Raw genomic sequence first — 20,658 nt, 5'->3', positions numbered from 1 at the left:
ATGTTTTAGGTTCTCATTTGAAAGTGGTTTCCGTATTTGTAATTCTAGTTTGTTTTCTTTTATATAATAATAAAAAATCTTAATATATGACGGACGCTCTGGTATCTATACACTGACGCTTGCCTCAGGTTGATAATTATCATTGCTGGAAATCTATCTTTGATGGAAGACAACATACATATTCCAATGTAAATTGTGCCAGGAGAACATTTCAGATAATCAGCAGTTTTATTCATTGCATCAGTCGGTTTGCACTATGTCATCTGCATACATTTGCTTATTAATTTATGAGCATAGAGAAATAGTGAATAAAAGAACACTCTTCTCCCACTGACCCTTAGGGAATCAAGTAAAGGAAAAGCTAAATATTGGCACGCTATCATAAATATCGTATAGCGCTTTTCTTTAATATGGTTTGGTTTTAGGATTCTTCTTGTACTTCACAATAATGTAAAGTTATTCAAAAATGTCCATGAAAGCATTTATGTGTGTGTTAACTCTATGTATGCAAAACAATTCTACAAATCAAGTGGCTGAATGCGTAAAAACTCTTAGAACGCTGGTAAACGAGCGAATCCTGGGGACACAGTTGCCCTCACCTCACAAAATATTCCAGTGGAACTAAGTGATCCTGACTTTCAATCTGCTTACTTGCAGACAGGACATGTCTAAAACATTTTTGCTGTATTGACACGTGTTTTTCATCCTGATTGTAAGTTTGCAATCCAAAGCAGGTCTCACAGCCATACTGAATCAATATTGGAGGAGCAAAGCCCTTGTTCTCTGTGTTTATAGATCCATGCTTTCTGCTGGACTTTGCTTCCTCTGCACATTCTGATCACTGTCTGTCTGCTGCCGACGTGACTGGAGAACTGCAATTTATACCGCCTTTATTTATAGTCGACAGAAACGAGAAGTTCAGCCTTTGACAATTTTTTGGTAAAGGTATATCTTGACAGTTAGGCAGATTTTCATCTGTGGCTCTCAAGTTTTATGCAATGCAAATTATAGTACAGAAGACAGGAGACAGTTTTCTTTGGAGAGAAGGTGCCCGAGCCCATTACAAAACTGTCTGCTGCTTTTAAATGAGATGAGAAGAGTTAATGTGATTGGCCATTACTGAAGGCTATGCCAACTCAATCTTCTGATAATTCCTGAACAATGTATTCATTCCTATTTCACCCTTTCTCCTACATACATTACTATTACTATTCTGCCTGTAGTCCCGAAAATTGCGAGAGAAAAAAATAGTTTGTCCCTGAAATCGTGTACGGGGACAGACAGTATTGAGCCTTTGGTGTATGCTTTATGTTAAATGTCAATTGTACCTCAAATTATGCATCATGTAAGCACAATATAAACTAAAAAAGGGAGCTAGATTTTAAAACTTGGCCCCTTTACAAAATAGGAATTCAGTATTAGGATTATATAATGATGTAGTACTCATTTTATTTTCAATTTTATTAGATTACCAAAGTCACACTTATTGAACCTGGAGTTTCCAGGGCCCCTGTGGCAGTTGACCGCTATGCTTAGTCAGTTATTAAAAAAGTGTGCATCATTAAACACAAAACATTTGGAAAAACTTGAATTCAATATGAGAGATATCAACAACATTTCTACCAGTATGATTATGTATTCTTAATCCCCTCCGTACCAAGTGTATGTTAAATTGGGTCAAGTCAATTTGAATCAAGGGGCAATACAATCTGTACAGCATTACGACACTCTCTGATCTTAAACCCTCAATTCATGATGAAAGTCCCTTTAACTGGGAAAAGAATGTAAGAACCTTCAGGAGAGCAACTGAGGAGGGATCCCTCTCCCTGACGCAGACATGCAATAGATGTCGTTGGTAAAGAACAACCAACATAATACAATTACAGAACAGATTATCACAGCTACAAAATTAAATAGCATAGAATGCAAACATTTGTGAAGAATACAGAGTTGCAGGTGCACTGTACCAAACACAAGAAACACTAAACGCTATAAGTGCGCAGTCGTTCCCACTATACCTCCTTCATGCCTTATGTGTACACAGCCATGTTTGTTTTACTTGATCGAGCAAACCTATTAAACTGCTATTTCATCCTGTTAGGAGAGTAAGAGACACTCATTACTAACTCTCAGAGGATGCTATACCTGATAGGTGAAAGCTATATTCTGTATAGTCTGTATTTCCATTAACTAAGTCACAAATTCACTCAATCACCAAATCATCCCCGGCCCTTTTCTGAACTCAGACGGACATTCACCTCTTGACATACGCTTCAGGTCCATCGGTCTTGATCAGCAGACATGCGGTCCACTCAGCTTTGGAGTAACTTTGCGTGTGTGTGAGTGTGTGGTTGTGTGTGTGTGTGTGTGTGTGTGTGTGTGTGTGTGTGTGTGTGTGTGTGTGTGTGTGTGTGTGTGTGTGTGTGTGTGCGTGTGTGTGCTGTATGTATACTCTCTCCTCTCAACATCTCCTGCCTTCCTTTGCCTCAGAAACTGACTCAGCAGCCACTGTCAGGTCTGCTTAATTTTGTCATGGTTGACTTCCTGCTACCTGGAGTCTCATCTGCCAGAGCCCCTTAATCCACTTGTCACTCACAACAACAAAAAGCTAGGAAGATGCTCCTTGAATTAAGACAGGGAGGTGGAGCACCGGTGGGTGCACGGGAGAGTTGGATTGGAGGTTTTTGTGCAGGTGCGTAAACACAGGTGCATGCCAGCAGCTGCGAGAGTTCCAAGACTTATGGAAATTTTTAACCATATTCCAAGGCTATGCCAAGAGGAAGCCCAGAAAAAAGTATCGTACTATGTAGGAAATGTGTTGTATGATACTAAACAAATGAAGTAATGAAAAAAGGAGCTAGAACATTTAAGGAATGGTTCTGTTCTTTGACAGATTTGTGTTCTTTGCAATTAAAAATGCATTTAATCAATGCTGCTTTTGCCAGACCCACCGGCGAGAAGAGCATGAGGCGTGCAGCTGTTACCCAGGATGAAGACATGGAAAGAGGATTGGCAGAATGGGCAGACCTGAGGATGTTTGGTGAGGAAGAGAGGAGAGATAAGTTTAAATGAGTTTTCAAAGATCTCTATAGTCCTTCTGTGTCCAATTATGGCTACAGGATGCCAACGCTCCTGCTGATCTGCACTGCGTAAAACTAGCAGTTTGGGTAGAACACCTATAATAACCAAGCTGTTTGGCTGGTTATTTTTGCAACAGCCTAGTGCTGATTGTGCATGAATTCAATAAGCTAGCCGCAATGGATTAGAGTTATGTAAAGGCACTTTGCTTTCATTAAGTGCTTTTTTTTCAAATTAGTGAAACTTAAAGATATAATTTCTGTAGCCTCCAGACAGCTAATTTCAATCGAATGAAAAATAAAAACTTCAAACAGCCTTCATAGAGCCATGGATGAATATATATAACCCATTAATCTTATGATAAAATGAGACTTTACCGGCATTATTGCCATATTCACATTAAAATGGTATTTTGGATCCTGACGCTTTTAGTGTGATTAATTACATCTATACCCTTGTTGATGTACTAATCTCAATTCCATTTCTGGGGCTCTAAGTGTGGGATTCATGGGGTAAGACAGTGGTTCACAAATTGTGCTCTGTAGGAACCTACAATCTCAGGAGTCGCCAGTTAAATTGAGATATTATCCTATGCCATAGTTAACAACACATATCTTTATATTTCACAAATTGCGAAATCTCTCAGTCCAAAGTCAGACTTGAGTATTAAAATGTAGATGGTCTTCATAGTGAAGGATGAAATGTTAAACAATCACGTGTCCAAGTTATACGTAGGTGAAGACTATTTTCAAATCAGCATTCTGCTAAAACATGTGTGATTGCAGAACCAGGAAAGAAAAACCAGAGATGTCTAAATAATTATGCTCACCAGAGCTTGAAATGAACACCAGCTAACCTCGCTCAGTCTAGGTAAAATGTGACTGCGGCAGGTAACACCTACACCACTACCTGCAGGCTTTGTTGACAGAGGTGTTTCTGTTTCCATATCAACACAAAGCTTCTCTGGTACTGAGCCTTCAACTGTGTGTGCTTTAATGTATTCCCTACCACCTACTCGTTTTAAAATACATATAAGATCAAAAAGTGATATGTCTTCCATTGTTTCATCTACAGCACAGTGGTCGCTTCGTTGCAGCAGATGTGTACACCAACACATTTCTAGTCGGGATGGCAAATGTTAAAAGAGAAGAAATCGGAGAGGACGACATTAACATAACTAGTATGTTGTTTTTGTCGCTACTCGTATATCCTTTTTGTGTGTGCGAGTTGTGATTTATTTGGCATATTTACTTAAAGGTGAACATACTTGGGAGGAATAATTCTACATATTCACCGATGCATTTCACAGCCAAGTAATCAACGCTGCGTTCCTCTGGGTTATCCGGGTCCCCACAGCTATACTGGAAGCAAAATAGAAGCAAACAGTCCATGCTGCTGAACTGCTGACTTGTTAATCAAGTTGACATCTTCACACAACGAAACATCCCAGAGGCAGTGCCGCACATTCATGCTCACTCCATAAAGTTATTTAGTTTAGTTACTTCCAAACTAAGTGCACATGAGCAAGGTCATAGCAGAGATGGGATGTTGTCCTGGGCAGTATTAGTTATTTGATATACGGGTAAACACATCCAAGCCAGTTTAGTTTGGGAGTGATTCACTATTAAGTCCCGTTCATACATGCCATCTATCCTTTAACTATTCCTGCATTGGGTCACGTGTGGATGAGATCAGGGATCTATATTCTGGGAAATCTGTAGCGCCAATTTCCCACCTCAAGACTAAGTAACATTACAGCTGTGTTGTGAATGAAAGCAGTAACATTGCAGGGACAAGCAAGGGGGGGCGGGGGGGGGGGGGGGGCTGGGTTGTTGCTTTTGTTTTAATGCTTTGTTTTTCTTGCAATAAAACTGCAGTAAGTGCTTTCACTTAACACGCATTTAATGACATTCAGGGCTTAGATACAGAAATCAAGGGGAATAATAATGTATCAGGTTTTACATTTCTGACATCCTGGGTGTAATAATCATATTATGACAACAATACTTTGATTGTTATGTCTTTTGATAACAAAAAAAAATTCAGTTAGCAGGAAGCAGAACGTCAAGCCGTGTTCGATGTATTAATATCATCATTATTATGGATATTAGTATCAATAATAAATCGAGTCATTTCATAAAGTTAAACCTTATTACAACTGTTACCGCCTCCCTCGTCATCTGAGACAAGATTTAACATTTGGGCTAATTACTGGAAAATGTTCACAAGAGAGGGGTATTCCAAAACTCTGACTGATGTGATTTCACTTTCCCCAGCCACCTCTCCTCAGTGTCCCTGAGTGAATGAGCATTTGAATGACCACAACTGGGAAGCAGTTGCAAGCAGTAGACTCACACAGTCTGACAGCCAAAAAAAGAGGAAAACTGTCTTCAGCAGATTTGTGACCTGTCCCTGTTTGTTCATGTTTATGGTACACTTACTTTCAGCACCTTCTAGTGGTGACATTTTATATTTATTTGCTCATCTGACCCTGAAATGTGATGAATATGCATACAGGAAGTATGTGATTAGAATCATAGAGGCTGCCATTCAGTCTCATGTATGTAAATGAAAGTATTACAATACATCTGCTCCCATCATGCGCGGCAGGGATACATTGGTTTCTATTCGTCTCACCTACTCCTTTATATAAGTACTTTTGTGAAATGTTAATTCTGTGAATTTGTGTATTAAAACTAGCTTATCTGTATAATTCTATCTTAAAACGTATGCTAATTGCATTTCATTGGGATGTATTTATGTTTTTCAGTTAAATTTATTTGTAAAAACACGGTGCGCCATCTGTCTCTGGAGGAAGTGAGAGTAAAGTGTTTGTCTGCCTGTCGAATCACATGGTTTGTGTGGAGGAGGGTACACTATGTCTTTTTTTTCATACAAAAAAAGCTGTTACCAACCATAAACATATAGTTTTAGTTTGTCAATAACCTTACCACAGAGCTGGCAGATCAGAAAATACTATAGTTGGAACACTCACAAGGGCTGTTTTGGAGGGCACTCACACACACCTACTGTGTTGTTTGGTCTCTTGAGTTTTCTTTGTCTAATTACGGTGGAATACCAAACAATACTGAAAAAGCCATCTATGGTAATAATACATACTATTGTTTAGCAAAAATATAAGGTACAGTATTTCTATTTATTCTGAATTCCAGTTGTCAAGTGCATGTATATTGTATTGTGAATGTACTGTATGTAGGCTGCATATGAAAATAAATAGCATTTCTAAGGTAGTGCATCTGTGTTTCATGGCACAACATCAATACGAACTAACCTTGATGGCATTGGTGGAAATTTGGATCTCATGCAGCTTCCTCATCGTGCCGTCACGGTCAATGAAGTAGGACGAGGCCAGCTGATGAAGAGCTTCCACGTTCTGAGTAGCGTTGGCAAGCTTCCTGTCCAGCTTGTTTTTGGCCAGGTACATAGTCAGTGCCTCCTCTCCTACAGATAGCACAAGGAAAAGGAGATATTATTAGGATTATATATACTTACTGCCTTTGAAGTTTTTCTGAGGGGGGGGGGGTACTTGATGTATTTAAAGTAAAGTAAAATGGCGAGTAAAGTATTTCAGGTCTTAATTGAAGGACTTATCTTGATTTAAGGGGAGCACTGAATAAATAATGTGAGTGTACTGTAGATATCTTCATTTGGGAGAATTGTCCAATCCAGGCTTATCTCAGAAGCCAATGGAGCTCTTAACAGGAGGGATAAGGCCGAGGTATGAGTACCAAAGCAAGCACTTTCAGTTTGAGAAACCAGATGCCCCAGTTTTCCAGGAACAGTCTCTGTATTTGCTGCTTTATCCCCATCTGGCACCCTCCCCAGAAATGTCCCTGGATTTACCCCTATTGGGATGGTATTATTTCCAATGAGAGGTTTAGTGATATAGAGTTTTTACCTCAATACCACAGGAATTGTATCCCGTGGAGAACAAATATATCACATCCGGTCTAAAAAAAAATGGTTCTCTTCTTCCAACTACCCCAGGCAGGGAAAAGACAAATGAAATGTAAACACACAAATAGAAAATAACATTACCAAATGCTGATTGAATTAGTGCAGAGAAAATGAGTAGACTAGAAATGAGTACAGAAGGCTAATGTGGAGCCACTTGGGGAGAATTGTACCTGTTTATCTCTAATGAGGTATTGTGTGGTATGTTCCTGGATTACCACAGTCCAACTGAATTGTTCTTTCTTCATCTGGATGACTGACTAAAACTATGTGTGGATTAAAAGTGGTTAAAAGTTAAATGAAATTAGTCTGGTGATACTAGCACTGTCTGGAGAGTTGTTTTTCTATTTCCCACTCTTTTCCTACTTCTAGTTTTATTCTTACCACAGAAAAATACTTTTAAGAACCAAGTTTTTCTTTCTTCTTTAAAATCAACAACAATCTGTTTTGGTGTATTGCTGGCATAAGTATGTGCCAGAATTTAGACAAACACTCCCGATGAGCCATTGTTGTTGTTCTTGTTGTTGTTATTAGTAGTGTTGGTGTCATTTGTGAGATAAATTCTTACTCATTTGCTGAGACAAAGAGGCAGAGTTTCCACCTCCAGTGTGAAATTAATTTAAAATCACTTCCACTGTATTACGATCAAAACAACTGTGAATATTAAAATGCATATCTTTAATCTTTAGATTAAACAGGTCATTTGGTAGATGCTCTTATCCAGAGCGATTTACAGTGAACTAACTACAGGGACAGTCTCCCTGAAGCAACTCAGGGTTAAGTGCTTTGCTCAGGGTGGCAATGGTACAATGGTGGCAGCCCTGGTATTGAACTCACAACCTCCTGGTTTGGAAGGCGTATCACCAGACCACTATCACCACCCAATTCTCCATAAATGCAGTACTATGCCCAGATTAAGAGAATTTAAAGCCCAAAAACACCTTCATCCTCACCGTACGCGTGTAGTATGTCAAGTTTGAATGTCCACAGGAAAACGACGGGGGAGAGGGTTGAACTTAAAACTGAACCGCTGACCTTTCAGTAAGTGTCTGCTTACTGCAAAAAAAAGGGGAAGCTTGAAGCACTAACAGGGCCAAATATTTATGGAGCACCAGACAATCTCTCCGATTTGCATGGCATGTGTTTGTTTGTTGACACACTGTGAAAGGGTTGAGCTGCTCATCCTTTACACGTCATATTGTCCCCCCCCCCCCCCATCTCTCATTCTTTACGAGCAGAAACAGAAGCATACAAAGCAAACACCATTTTGCTTCTGCGAGCTCACACAAACTTGCCTTTGAAGATTACTGTTCAAATGGCAAACCATATGCCTGGAACTCGTTCAAGAGCATGTCACATATGTTCAGGTTTCCAGTGATGTGAATGCTTATTTGGCCCCAAGTGATGCATTGGAATTGGTCACTTAACTTGTGGTGACCGTGTCTAGGGGTGGGTAGCAGTCAGGGCAAATGTCTCATGCCTGGTTAGAGTATAAGCACTAAGGGGACGAGGGCCCATTCTCTGACGCTACAAGCCCTGTCTCCCTCGGGGGTTAGCAAAGTTACTTACACACACTTCACTTACACTACTGCACAAGAATAGCGCTCCCGCATTAAGCTTTTTTAAATTTATTTATATCTATCACATGTTAGTGTGACATAAAGGAGAATCCTCTGTACATAAATACTCTGTGGTTATTGCTGCTGGTCAGGTAGAATCATTACCTCGGTGGCTTTAAAAACAATTCATCAGCGTGCACCTTTCTGTGAGTAATACATTGTGTTACACTATTACAGGGAGCCTCGCTGGCACACTGCCAGAATTAATCAGCTCATGGAGAGCTTATGCGTTTACAGCTGGGAAGTATTTAAAAACAATGTACTGTTTCACCTCAAAAGAGTGTGCGTGTGTGTGTGTGTGTGTGTGTGTGCGCATGTGTGTGTGTGTGTGTGTGTGTGTGTGTGTGTGTGTGTGTGCAAAGGCATCTCCTACATATGTACATCTTTTGTGTCCTTTTTTCGTGTGTGTAGGTGCATGTGGATGTCAACGAGGGTTAGGAGTGCAGTTAAGGTTTAAAAGTAATGGAATGACTGGGAGTGCTCAATTTGGTGGTAATGGTACATGTGTGGGTCACTTTATGGAGCGCATTAAACTACACTGCTTTATACTGTACAGCGGAAATATGCTAATGGATAGTTTTTTTTTGTTCATACTGTAAGACTTTCATAAAGCATATAGATTTACAGATTATATAAATGCATCAGAACATATCGTATTCTTTTATGTATTTAAACTGTGGTATATTGTGAAATTCGGGGAATGGATCCCATCATAATAATGAGTTATTGTTCTGCATTTACAATAAATGTGTGTATATGTCAAAAGACCACAGTGGAGAGAAGTTAAACCCAACTAAATAAAATAAAGTTAGTTTTCTTATGTTAAGCCACGTTAGAAAAATCAAGAACAAAGAGCTTCTGATTATTGTTATAATTCATGCCTGAAAACAGGTGGATAAACTTTCGAAAAATAAAATGCATACGCATAATACATCCGAATAAGCAGAGGAATGAATTCAACCAATTTTCTACTCAACTATAACTAGATTGTCCCTGCTTTATGCAAGAGATATTCTGAGAGTGGAGCTGTTTCTTTGAGATAGCCACGCTCGCAATGCCCAATTATGCCCTGTGCATTTTATGTTGGCAGCAGAACAACAGCGAATGTAAAAAAGTTTCAAGTGCGACGTGGTAAAAAGGTAGCGCCGACAGCGTTCGCAGGGCAGCCTTCCACTACAGCACGGGGCACTGCCAGTGTTCTGCATATGAACTGAAGCCTCAGGCTCCAGTGACCACAAGTCATTTCAATAAACTACTTCTTCCTCTTCAGTGCTGAAAGCACAAGACTGTTGCACTGCAGAGGTGTCCGATCCAGTCATATGGGTTGTGTATTCACTAGAGCATAGGTCTTCAACATGCGACCCCCCCCTACATGAGGTACTGTAGGGGGGGTCGCAAAATTGTTTGTAGATAAAGCTCTTTTATAAAAAATAAAAATACTTTTTTTTTTGCACATTCATATCCTCCCCACCCCCCTCGCACAGAACTCCGACAGAATCCCCCCCCACCCCCTTCGTTTGATGCAGGGGGTCCCTGCTCCATGCTACACCAGTTTGGGAGTCCTTGGCCTGAATAACGTTGAAGACCCCTGCACTAGAGAGTAGGATGGCAAAGGAGTCCCTTCAGCTAAGATACATGTCAGTCTCAGTTCTGCTTGACCTTAAAGTGAAACTATGTAACTAAAACAAAAAATAGAAATGATTAGCAATAAAATGTACCCTGCTTCAACTCAATAAACTCAGGGGTTGTGCACATGCAACCTTTCTTGATCTTGTATTGCCATAAATGTTAGCTAAACTTGTTAGCTAACTAAAATTGAGGTTGAAATTGCTTTGTGGACATTACTCCGTCTCGTATTTGTAACTTGTCGTCACGGCCGTTGCTGTTCTGCAGAAGTAACGTAGGAGGTGTATCTCTCTGCCCCTCTATAGCTCTATATTGGGCATAATGACCTTTTCAAAAATGTAGATGTAGTGAATTTAAGTGCACATTTATCATCCTACACTTTCATGATGACTTGCGCCTCGCCTCTCTCTGCATACTCTCTGGACCCCTCCGTACGTGTGAGACTAATTTCAAAACATATGAGGGAGAGGGGATGACAGATGTGTTGGAATACGACCCTCGCAGCTTTAGCAAAAGGCAAATCTGTCCTTCACACTTTTTTCCGACAGCAGTGCCCTCCTCCAGCATTTACATACAGTACAGCCTTTGTTTTGCAGTGACTCCTTCACCATTTCTAAAGCTCTGAACACATATAAAGGTTTGAATCATACTGTCAATAAACACCTACAGTATAGTTATCAGTGGCTGCAGGCAAACCAAAGACGTCAAGCATCTATGTCAAACTGCTTTTGATGTATTTTTCAGTTTCAGCTTCAGAACTCGGGTAAATGCCGGAGCACCGACTCACAGTCGTGGTGTCTTTGTTGGAAAGTCTAAGATGTATTCATTCTATTTAGGCTTCAACTTTCCCACGAGCGGCGCGCACACAGGATGCAGTCGGGTCATATGTTGCACTTCAAAATACACATCCCTTGATGCCTACTTTAAAGAATCCACACTTGAGACTTGGCTTCGAGTTGCATGAGGTTGTTAAAATTTTCCGATGGCAGAAAAGCAGCAGATAATTGATGATTATTTCCTCAAACATCTTAAGCAGATGCCGTCAGTCAGTAGCAGAGGAAGTAACTGAAAATCCTTCCTCTCTTAAATGCTTGTTAGAACGCTCACACTGACACATTTGTTAACTCCAAGCGCTCGGGTATTAAATTAACATGTTCCAATTTGCAAAGACAACACAAGTTAAAACGGGTGTTATTATTATTGCTATTATAGTTGTGTTTTAAATAAATGTGTGATCTCAGACAACAACCACAGCACAATTAGTGAGTCATTGCCTCAAAGCACACTTTACCTTTCCGCAGACATGAGAAAGCAGGCATATGAAAATGAAACATTTAAAGCATTATATTCAGTAAAGAGCGTCTCCATAAATGCAGACATAAACAAAGAGTTTTGTCACAAACAGGGTTTTGTTCTCTAGGGGCATTGATGCCGAGTGTTTCCAGGCACCACGAGCATCATTGTTTGTGGCATTGAAAAGAAGCCAAGGGACAATAAAATAAAGACAAAAAGATAAATACATTGAAAAAAGGTCACACTCTCCTTGTAGAATCCAAAAGTAATACTTCACTAAACTTAGGGATGGCGTTTCATCATCTTTTGAAAGGATTAAATAAGAGTGTCCCCCTACCACAAAACAACAGCATTTGACATTTGTTCGAAAAGTCTCTGTCAATGCCAACGGCAGAGGAAAATGAAACTGTGTCAGAACAGGTAGTCGTCCTCTATTCCAATCCCTACCCCGACAGTGTGTTACTTTGAAGGCAATATTTAACCAACCCATCACCATGACCATGTTTTCTAGTCGCCTTAATTTAACCTTAAATAAAATAAAATAAAATCAAATGTATTTATATAGCCCAATATCACAAATTATACATTTGTCTCAGTGTGCTTTACAGACTGTACAGTTTACGACACCCTCTGTCCTAGACCCTTGCATGCACAAGGAAAAACTTCCTAAAAGAAACCCCATAATTAAAGGAGGAAAATGGAAGAAACCTCAGGGAGAGCAACTGAGGAGGGATCCCTCTCCCAGGACGGACAGACGTGCAATAGATGTCGTATGTACAGGATAAACAACATAGTACAAATACAACATTTGACAGAAAATGATGTTGTGTTGAAAAAGAGAAAGTTTGGATGAATCCAGGAAAATGTCAAAAAGGCTTCCCGGTGTCCAGCAGGACCATGTCAGCAGGCGCAGCCACGATTCCTTACCTTAAAGGTGCCCTGTGGAATCTTATTTTGGACTCATCAAAAAGCATTATGTGTATCCTTGAGACATAACAGACGTGTCGGGTGCATTTCATTCCTCATAAATAATTCTCAAAGTTGTTATTTTAATATTTTATAATCGTGATGTTTACATCAATGTTTGCTAGCTTACAGTCTTCTTCTTCTTCACTCCCTTTGCGGGCGCATTGATATTCTTTTTTGCCTGTTGCCACCACCAGATGTCAGTCCCAGAAATATCGTGAAACCGGCGCCAGGATAGTGCATGGTGTCAGCTGTGTGATCTTTTGTGTGCACGTGAGTCTTTGTACATGTGCACAATACGAACAAATCAGGAACCCAACCCGTAAATATTGTTCCACAGCGCTACTAGTGGTCAAACGCTCCACACAGTACCTTTAACGGTCGTGGTGCCGGAGCAGAAAACACTTGTACAAGACTTTCTTTTAAAAGGACATATGGGTCATTTTAGGAACACCCTGACAATTGAAATTACATTATTGTACTTGTTTGAATTAATTCTGCTTGTGACGATGTGTATTTGTCACTTCATTATGAATCAGTTATCAACACCAAATTATCAAAGTGAGATATTGCAGTATATATAAAAATGATGCTTCCAAATTACATCCATAAAGGTCCTTATTTTTCAGCGTATCTCAGCTCAGTCATTAGTGATTCACTGAGTCAGGTAGAGATGTGGGACTTGAAGAAGACAGCAATAATGTGCATTTTAATTTGCATTTGCTGCCTTGCACAACCATTAGGGTGAAAAAAAAGTAGAAGACAAAAGCTAGGTGATATAACAATGGTTCACGGTCATGCATGCACTTCCTTTTCAGTTCAGAGGAGGAAACCTATAATGTGGCGTTTCATTGATTCTCAACTCTGAGTTGCCTGCGCAAAGAGCATTCACTTCTTTCCTCTCAAGTGTATAATGGCTCTTGAGACCAAAAAGTGTAGGTGGCTGAAGAGAGAATTAGCCTCTTCTTCCCACTTCATCACCAGTCAGGTGTGCACGTGTAATGCTTCATATAGCGGAGTTCTTTAATGGGGCAATCCCAAGATTGAGATAAGAGTGTACTGACCCATAACTTGAAACAAGATGGCCTCAAGGTTATAGATAATATGGTGATAAGACAGCGATAGAGAAGATGAGGCAAAGGTTACAATTGAATGAAAGGCAAGACATGTTAAGAGAAGGAGGACAAATATAAGAGGATGCAATGCAATGCGAGTAAGAAGGATGAGGTGGCTGAAAATAATACTGGGATTATTTCTGTGGCTCATTTGTCCAATTTTAGCCACCTGGTGTATCAGCGGCAGTAGCATTGTCCCAAGCTTAGACACACTTAATTACATTTTACCTTCATATAATGTTTCAGAGCAGTATTGTATTTCCAATTTCCAAAATGAGTGTCTCAGCATGAATCCCCTTACGGAGCGGTGTATACAATATTGCAACTCTAACCCTTCACACCTGATATTCCTCTGCACAGTTTAGCTAAATTATTAAAGCCCAGTGTTCGACACTAAGTGGACTGCAACATTTTCAAATGAAAGAAGTCTCCTACCGGATGTATTTTCTTTGCTAACTGCTTAAGCATCAATGGTTCTGGTTGAAGTATCTGTGCTACAATAAATGCTTGAATTTGTTGTATAATTGACAAAAGAAAAGAACAATAAGGACGGTTTATTTTCTAAAGGAAGTCAAATGTATTTAATGTAGCACCTTTTATAGAACAAGATCACAAGAGTACATAACACAAAGGATTTCCACTTAAATTCAATGGATTTCTACAAACTTGACCATCATTTCTACACTCTTCATCATCATTTTTTTTACAAATATAACTCCAATTAAATCAGGTTAGCCTGTCTAGTCTGTACTGTACAGCGTTGTACCAAATAGAGGGAAAACATGACCAAAATGATTATGAATATTTCTCTACGGCCTTTGATTATAAAATTACAATGCAACACACATAATTTTACACAACTGGAGCGACTTCTTGGCAATGTTTCATGCATGTAATTATATAATAAAGGGATTGAGTAAAAGTGTGGATAATCTTAATAATTATATCTTTGAAATGCAATTGACAAAGTAAGCACAGTTAGCTGCCTTGATGTGTCCCTCAGAGCTTGAGATACGATAAGAGATTCGAGGAAGAAGCCATTTATATTTAGACTTCGACAGCAGGGGTGCTTAACTTTTATTTTGGGAAGGACATCCAACGTACTGAAATCTTCCATGAGAGGCATTTATTCCCCTTTCCAAAGTGGATTTTTGTATTAGGAATGTAATTATATATTTCACTATAATTGCAGGATTTTGGTGGTGGTGGTGGTTAATTATTGCCAACAATAAAAAATAAATTAAAAAAAACATTAAAACATTAAAAAACATTTATTTCTATTTTCTAATATATGCTACCTAAGATGTGTTAGGGAATCCGTTATTCTTCTTTCACATGTCAGCAAATCAGACTGCAGAAAAATCCAAGCAATACACACATGATAATAATCCTCCCCTATTTACATGAAAGGTCTATAAGTGCAAGTACTTAAGAAGAAGATTATTTCCAGGTTAAATTTGGCATGAACATAAAAGAAAAATGCAATTACCATATGTATGACTATAATGGTCTTGGGGTGTTGCGAATGAAATTGAAGCCGTGTTGTTAGATCCTTTCAGGGAGCTCATTTAGAAGATTCATTTTTGAAGTCCCCTAGAATCTGCATTTTGTTATCACATTTGGTACTACTACTGCTAATTGCATAAGTTTCTTATTTGCATGTAATGTTACATGGCGCAGCATTTAAGGCCGTGCACGAGGTATATTGTTTTGGATACTGTTACGTGCCAGGCAGGTTGTGTGTTGGTCTTTGCTGTGTTTTTTCTCTCCTCCCCCTCTTCTCTCACCTGTCAGATAATTAGGTGGTGATTACCTGATTGGCTGGCCTATCAGGAGGAAGGGCCCTCAATAAAGGAGGACCAGGAAGAGCTGGGATACTCTCTCTTCAGCCTGTGTAATGGTTTACTGCTGACGTCCCCAGACCAAGCAAATTCTATACACTTCTATGTTTGTAGTAATATATATATATATATATATATATATATATATATATATATGTGTGTGTGGTGTGAGGTTGTGGATTTAGTTAAGTTGGGGTACCCTGTACATTTTCATCCATCGTAGAGTCTTCTTTGTTAGAAACACTAGTTAGCAGGTTGTTGCCACCTCTGTATGTGTTTTACACCACTTGTTATTAGATCAGTTAGTAAAGGCTTTTGTTTGTGTTTTGTTTGCAAGGACAGTAGTTGTCAGGCCTTTTTTTGTTATATTTATTTCTTTTGTTTGGCTCAACCATTTGGTCCCTTCCTCATCCCTACGTTTGAGAGTTCATTGGAACCAGTTTATTTGTGCAATAAACAATTATACACGTTCACTCCTACTCTGACTCGCTCAATCATTGGTTGTTGTGTTATTGTCCCCCTCTTCCCCTAGCTGCACCTTGGGGACGTAACAGATATATACTGATCTTTTTTCTCGTACAGAAACGTATTGAAAGTCTGAGTTCTCTAAATTGTTGACAGCTTCCAGCCGGCAGCCGCACCATGGTGCCACAACATGGGAGAGTGTGACAATTCACATTATTTGTTAAGAGGTCACAGTATGTCTTGCCCTTTCAATTTTCAAATTTGCCCACATGTGTTCAGATGGGATAGAGTTTGGTGACTGTAGATTTAAGATAGTCCTGTTGTAGCTTTGATGCAAGTTTTGGGTCACTGTCGTGCTCGAAAATCCAGTTAAGCCCGACGAGATGGAATACCTGTTCAGAATAGAGTTATGCTTTTTTCCTTCAGTCAGTCAAGTCACCGACCCCGAACAAACACTGACAAATCCATAGACATAAATGTAACCTTCACTATAGATTTGAATGCAGCTCTTATATGCTGTTACATTAACTCCTCACACGGCACACTATGCAATTACAATCAAGCTTTCCAAACACCCCGGAGAAAAATGTGGTCCAAAACTCCTTCACTGAGCTGTTGTTGCAAACAGGCAGATGATCCAGGACACTTTGGTGTCGCAGTCCAAAATAATAATCAGATGAGGTCATCGAAGATAGAAATATGTATGCATTACTTTACTGAATTGGTTCTGTCTTGTTTTTTATCTGGCTAATCCCAGATTCTGAGAATGATCATATTTAATGAAACAATTGTCGTTTTTTTAAATAATATATTCATTATTGTTAATTATTAAAATTCACATGTTCAGGTCCAATTTAGTACTTAATACAACTTTACTTTATAGACGTTATTCGTGTTTTTCTGTCATCATAGCAAAAAGTCACAGACTGTTATTCTTACGTGCGTATATTTGGGGAAAACCCATCTAATGTTGCAGCTCTAATGGTCCTTTAAAGACCTGATGTAATATTAAAATCTAGTTGCATAAAAACTTATTTGCAGACCAATAAATTTGGCTCTGAAAAGAAACTTGCCCATAAAGTAATTTCATTGACCAAACCACAACCCATGTATAAGAGTGATTAAATAACGTGTGTTAAATCTGTTACTCAAGTATAGAAGGGGGGCAAATGAAACCTGTCTTACCTCCCAGGGTGGCTGAGATGAGAATGTGGGTTCCATATTTCTTGATGATGGTGTCGATGAACTGCTGAGTTGTGGGTCTGCGGCCCAGCAAGCGTACGCTGCGCTGGAACTCAGGCATGAGTGGCACGGGGTTCCGGATCAGGTCCCTCCTCTCGATGGCTGTGTTCCTCACCTTCCAACGTGCAAATTCCCTGAGAATCACAGGAAAAGCAAGCACAATGACTTAGTAATTATTTTTATACAACCACACTATGAACAATAACAGTAAAATGGCATTAATTACAGTGTGGTTAAACGTTAATAAGCCCAACTCCATCTCACCAAATGCATTTGTGGGAATACAATACACGTCTAGAAGTGAACACTGTGGTTTAATCCGTCAAATAATTAATGCAATAAAAAAGAAAGTGGTGTTTTAATAATTTATTAAGCAGTTCTGAGCTCACAGATGTGAACATTCATATTAAAGTTACATTGTAAGACAGTAAAGCAAAAATAATAATGAGTCTGGTGATGCAGAAGCTTTCAGGTGTGTTCATTTACCGCTCAGATATAAATATCACAGTTTTCTGGATTGTACTTTGACCTGTTTAAATTTCTCAAGATCCTTTTCTCTGTTTAAGGCTCCAACTTTAGCCTTTTAAGAAAAAAGTACAAAAAAACAACAGCACAACTTCAAAACTGCTAAACCCTTGTTGTTCTTTGCCTGCAGTTAAAGATATATTTTGCAGTGTTAAAATCCTGCAAAAATATTTGTGTGGATGTTCCTGATGTTTGCTTCTTCTCCCGCTGAGAACACATCAAGAAAATATTTCCACAGACAGACATTACAGGCATTTCTGTTTCTCTGAGGGTTACAGAAAAAAACAAACAAATGTCCCTGCCCTGAGGATAAAACGACTTTCTTCAGCTATCTGAAATTCAAAATAAGGCTCTGTTATTGAGTCAGGGTCTAATGCCTGGCACATCCAGGTACTGACAGTCAGTGATTATTAGGCATCCATGTAAGTACTTTTCTTTGTATGCTAAAATTGTCAGTCTGGAGAGCTGCATATAAATTGTGTTTTTGTTATAAAACGAGCGGTTCATAAATGTAATTCAGCATATATTCTTTTCCTGCGGAAAGAAGGCAACGTGAGATTTCTGATGTGTTGGTTCACTCTAAAAGGAATCATCATTTTAATGCAAATTTAAACAAAGTGTGATTTTCATCACCATCTGTTCTTTCAGTCAATCCCAGTTTGTTTCTATTTCCAGATTGTGCACATTCTCACACACCACCATCAAACATACATGTCTTTGTATGCTGATCTTTCTTCTGTATTGGATGTGTGATGCACATGCTCACACTTAAACCTGAAAGGTGTGATGACGGGAACGTTGAGATGGGCACGAGTACACACTTGTACAGTCTCCACACTGCTGAGAGGAGCACAAAACTAATTATTTTTAGTCTATAGGGAAATGTAATTTCCCAATTACTGACTGATAGTTTTGAAAGCATTTCCTCAAAATTAAATTATGTTTAGATGGTTTTTAGATATGGTTAATGATGCAGACTTTAGTGTATGAACAATGAGCCCAATTACGTTAAGTGTGGGATTTAAAGTGCAACAAAAGCTCCATCAGATTAGGCACAAACAAAAGGCTTTGTCGTCTCAATAACTTCACCCTAAAAGCATGCTCTAATCAAAATAATTTGTGTTCTGTTCAATAAATACATATAAATGATATGTAAAAAAAATCAACCAACAGAGCAAATAAACAAAATAGACACACACAATCCAAACCAACCGGAAGATTTTAGCTATGCTATGCTAACTTCAGCTATTTATCTAACTGAAACATGTTTTTAAATCTTGAAGAAATCAAATGGGGTTTTGCATATAACTGTATTAATACAATAAGGACATTACAAAAGAGAGAATACCCTTTTGAGAGACTTTCAAGGTTGTTTTTGTCCGCAAGAAAATCCTGCATCCCTTTCCAAAGCTCTAACATCATCTAAACAAATTAAAGATGTTTCAACACACAAGGACATTACAAGCAATTCTATAACCTCAAGTTTGATGAAATGAACTCCCTGAATCAGTTAATTTCTGATGCAACACAGTTTATTTTAGTCATAGATTTAATTTCACCACTTTCTTTTAGGCACTGTAGAGAGTGATAGTTGGTCTGATTTCTGTGGAACAATACGATGTCTGTGTGTCTTCTACTTCCCCTAATACAACAGGTAACAGATGTGAAGAAACTCCTGCACACCATCTTGATTGCAATCAAAACAAACCAAGAAACACAAGAGGTGTACCAGAGCCACATACTGTAACATACGCACGTTGAGCTTCTAAATGTTTGTTTTACACATTATTTTGAGACCCAACAGTGCTTTTATCCCCCCCCCCCCTATAAAAATTATTTAATTTTTATGGTTTTAAAAGTAAGCAAGATGGATAAAAGCTACAGCTATATAAAAGCTTCATCCTTCAAGTACTTTCCTTCGCAGCCTTCAGGGGCTCCTAATGCATGATTTAGCCATGAATAGTTGTGTGCCCTCAAATTGATCTTTAGTAACTCGAATTCTCCGACACGCAGTCAGCGATGTGTCAGTCTGCCGGAGCACGGCTTGACTGCAGCGCTTTTTAATGCTCCATTCGGCACTCAATATTAGCATTTAAAGTTGAATTCCTTTCTGCCAGTTATCACACAACTTCATAATAGTAGCCAACATTTCAAAGGTAATATCTTGAGAACTCTCTGAAGGAAGAGGCACTTTTTTTACAAATGTAGTACTATCAAAGAGCAGTAAGAAGTTCACGTGTAGCAGGGTTGCCCAAAGTGGAGGCCCGCGGACCAAAGTTGGCTCGGCGTAAAGTTTGGTTTGGGCGGCCAGAAGACGTTTAAGCTGTTTTAAAGGTACACATGCTCTTTAAATATGTAGAATCCCTAATTATGATTTTCATAATCTGAGCACGGCGGGCAGAGTGACACTCAGTAGCACAGAGAGAAAAGGCATTTTAATTAGGCGTTTTGGGGATTTTAATACCATTTTGCATCTAAACAAAACGATACAATCGGTGTTTGCTTTTGGCCCGTGGCCCACCATTAAGTTTGAGCTTTGGCCCTCCAAGGGAAAAAAGTTTGGCTGCCTCTGACGTATAGCATCAGAATGATTGAATGATTTCTAATGACAATATTCACTTTCACAACTGACAGGAGAATGCCTGCACCGCTTTTCCCTCACTCTGTCTGGTCACGTACATCATCGAGTAATGTTTTCCAACCAGATATTCAATAAATGCTTTGTGGCAGATTTGCAGAAGTTTTCCTTTTTGAGAACTTTGCTATTCCTCCATGTTGCAAAGACAAAGTTCCTCATGCGGCGGGACAAGCCTCAGCTCTCATACTAGTACATGCTGATTCAGCTTCCACTCCTGCTCCGTGACTTAGCTTTATGAGAGGTACACAGTGGCTGTTATTTCTGGAATCTGGAGC

At 39.1% G+C, this 20,658-nt stretch overlaps 1 protein-coding gene across 1 annotated transcript in view; it reads right to left on the bottom strand.

The window, feature by feature from the left end:
- The window catches only part of brinp1 (bone morphogenetic protein/retinoic acid inducible neural-specific 1), a 104,325-nt gene that overhangs the window by 37,998 nt on the left and 45,669 nt on the right, over positions 1-20,658 (bottom strand). The window contains exons 3-4 of the mRNA XM_029444373.1: positions 17,164-17,354; positions 6,371-6,540 (exon numbers count right to left, since the gene is read on the bottom strand). Of these exons, the coding sequence (XP_029300233.1) occupies positions 6,371-6,540; positions 17,164-17,354 (361 nt within the window). The remainder of the gene's footprint in view (positions 1-6,370; positions 6,541-17,163; positions 17,355-20,658) is intronic.

The sequence above is a fragment of the Cottoperca gobio genome, chromosome 12 (genome assembly GCF_900634415.1).
Source record: "Cottoperca gobio chromosome 12, fCotGob3.1, whole genome shotgun sequence".
NCBI classification, from domain to species: domain Eukaryota; kingdom Metazoa; phylum Chordata; class Actinopteri; order Perciformes; family Bovichtidae; genus Cottoperca; species Cottoperca gobio.
Note: the sequence above shows the minus strand (reverse complement) of the source record. Positions and strands in the feature narration are given on the sequence as shown.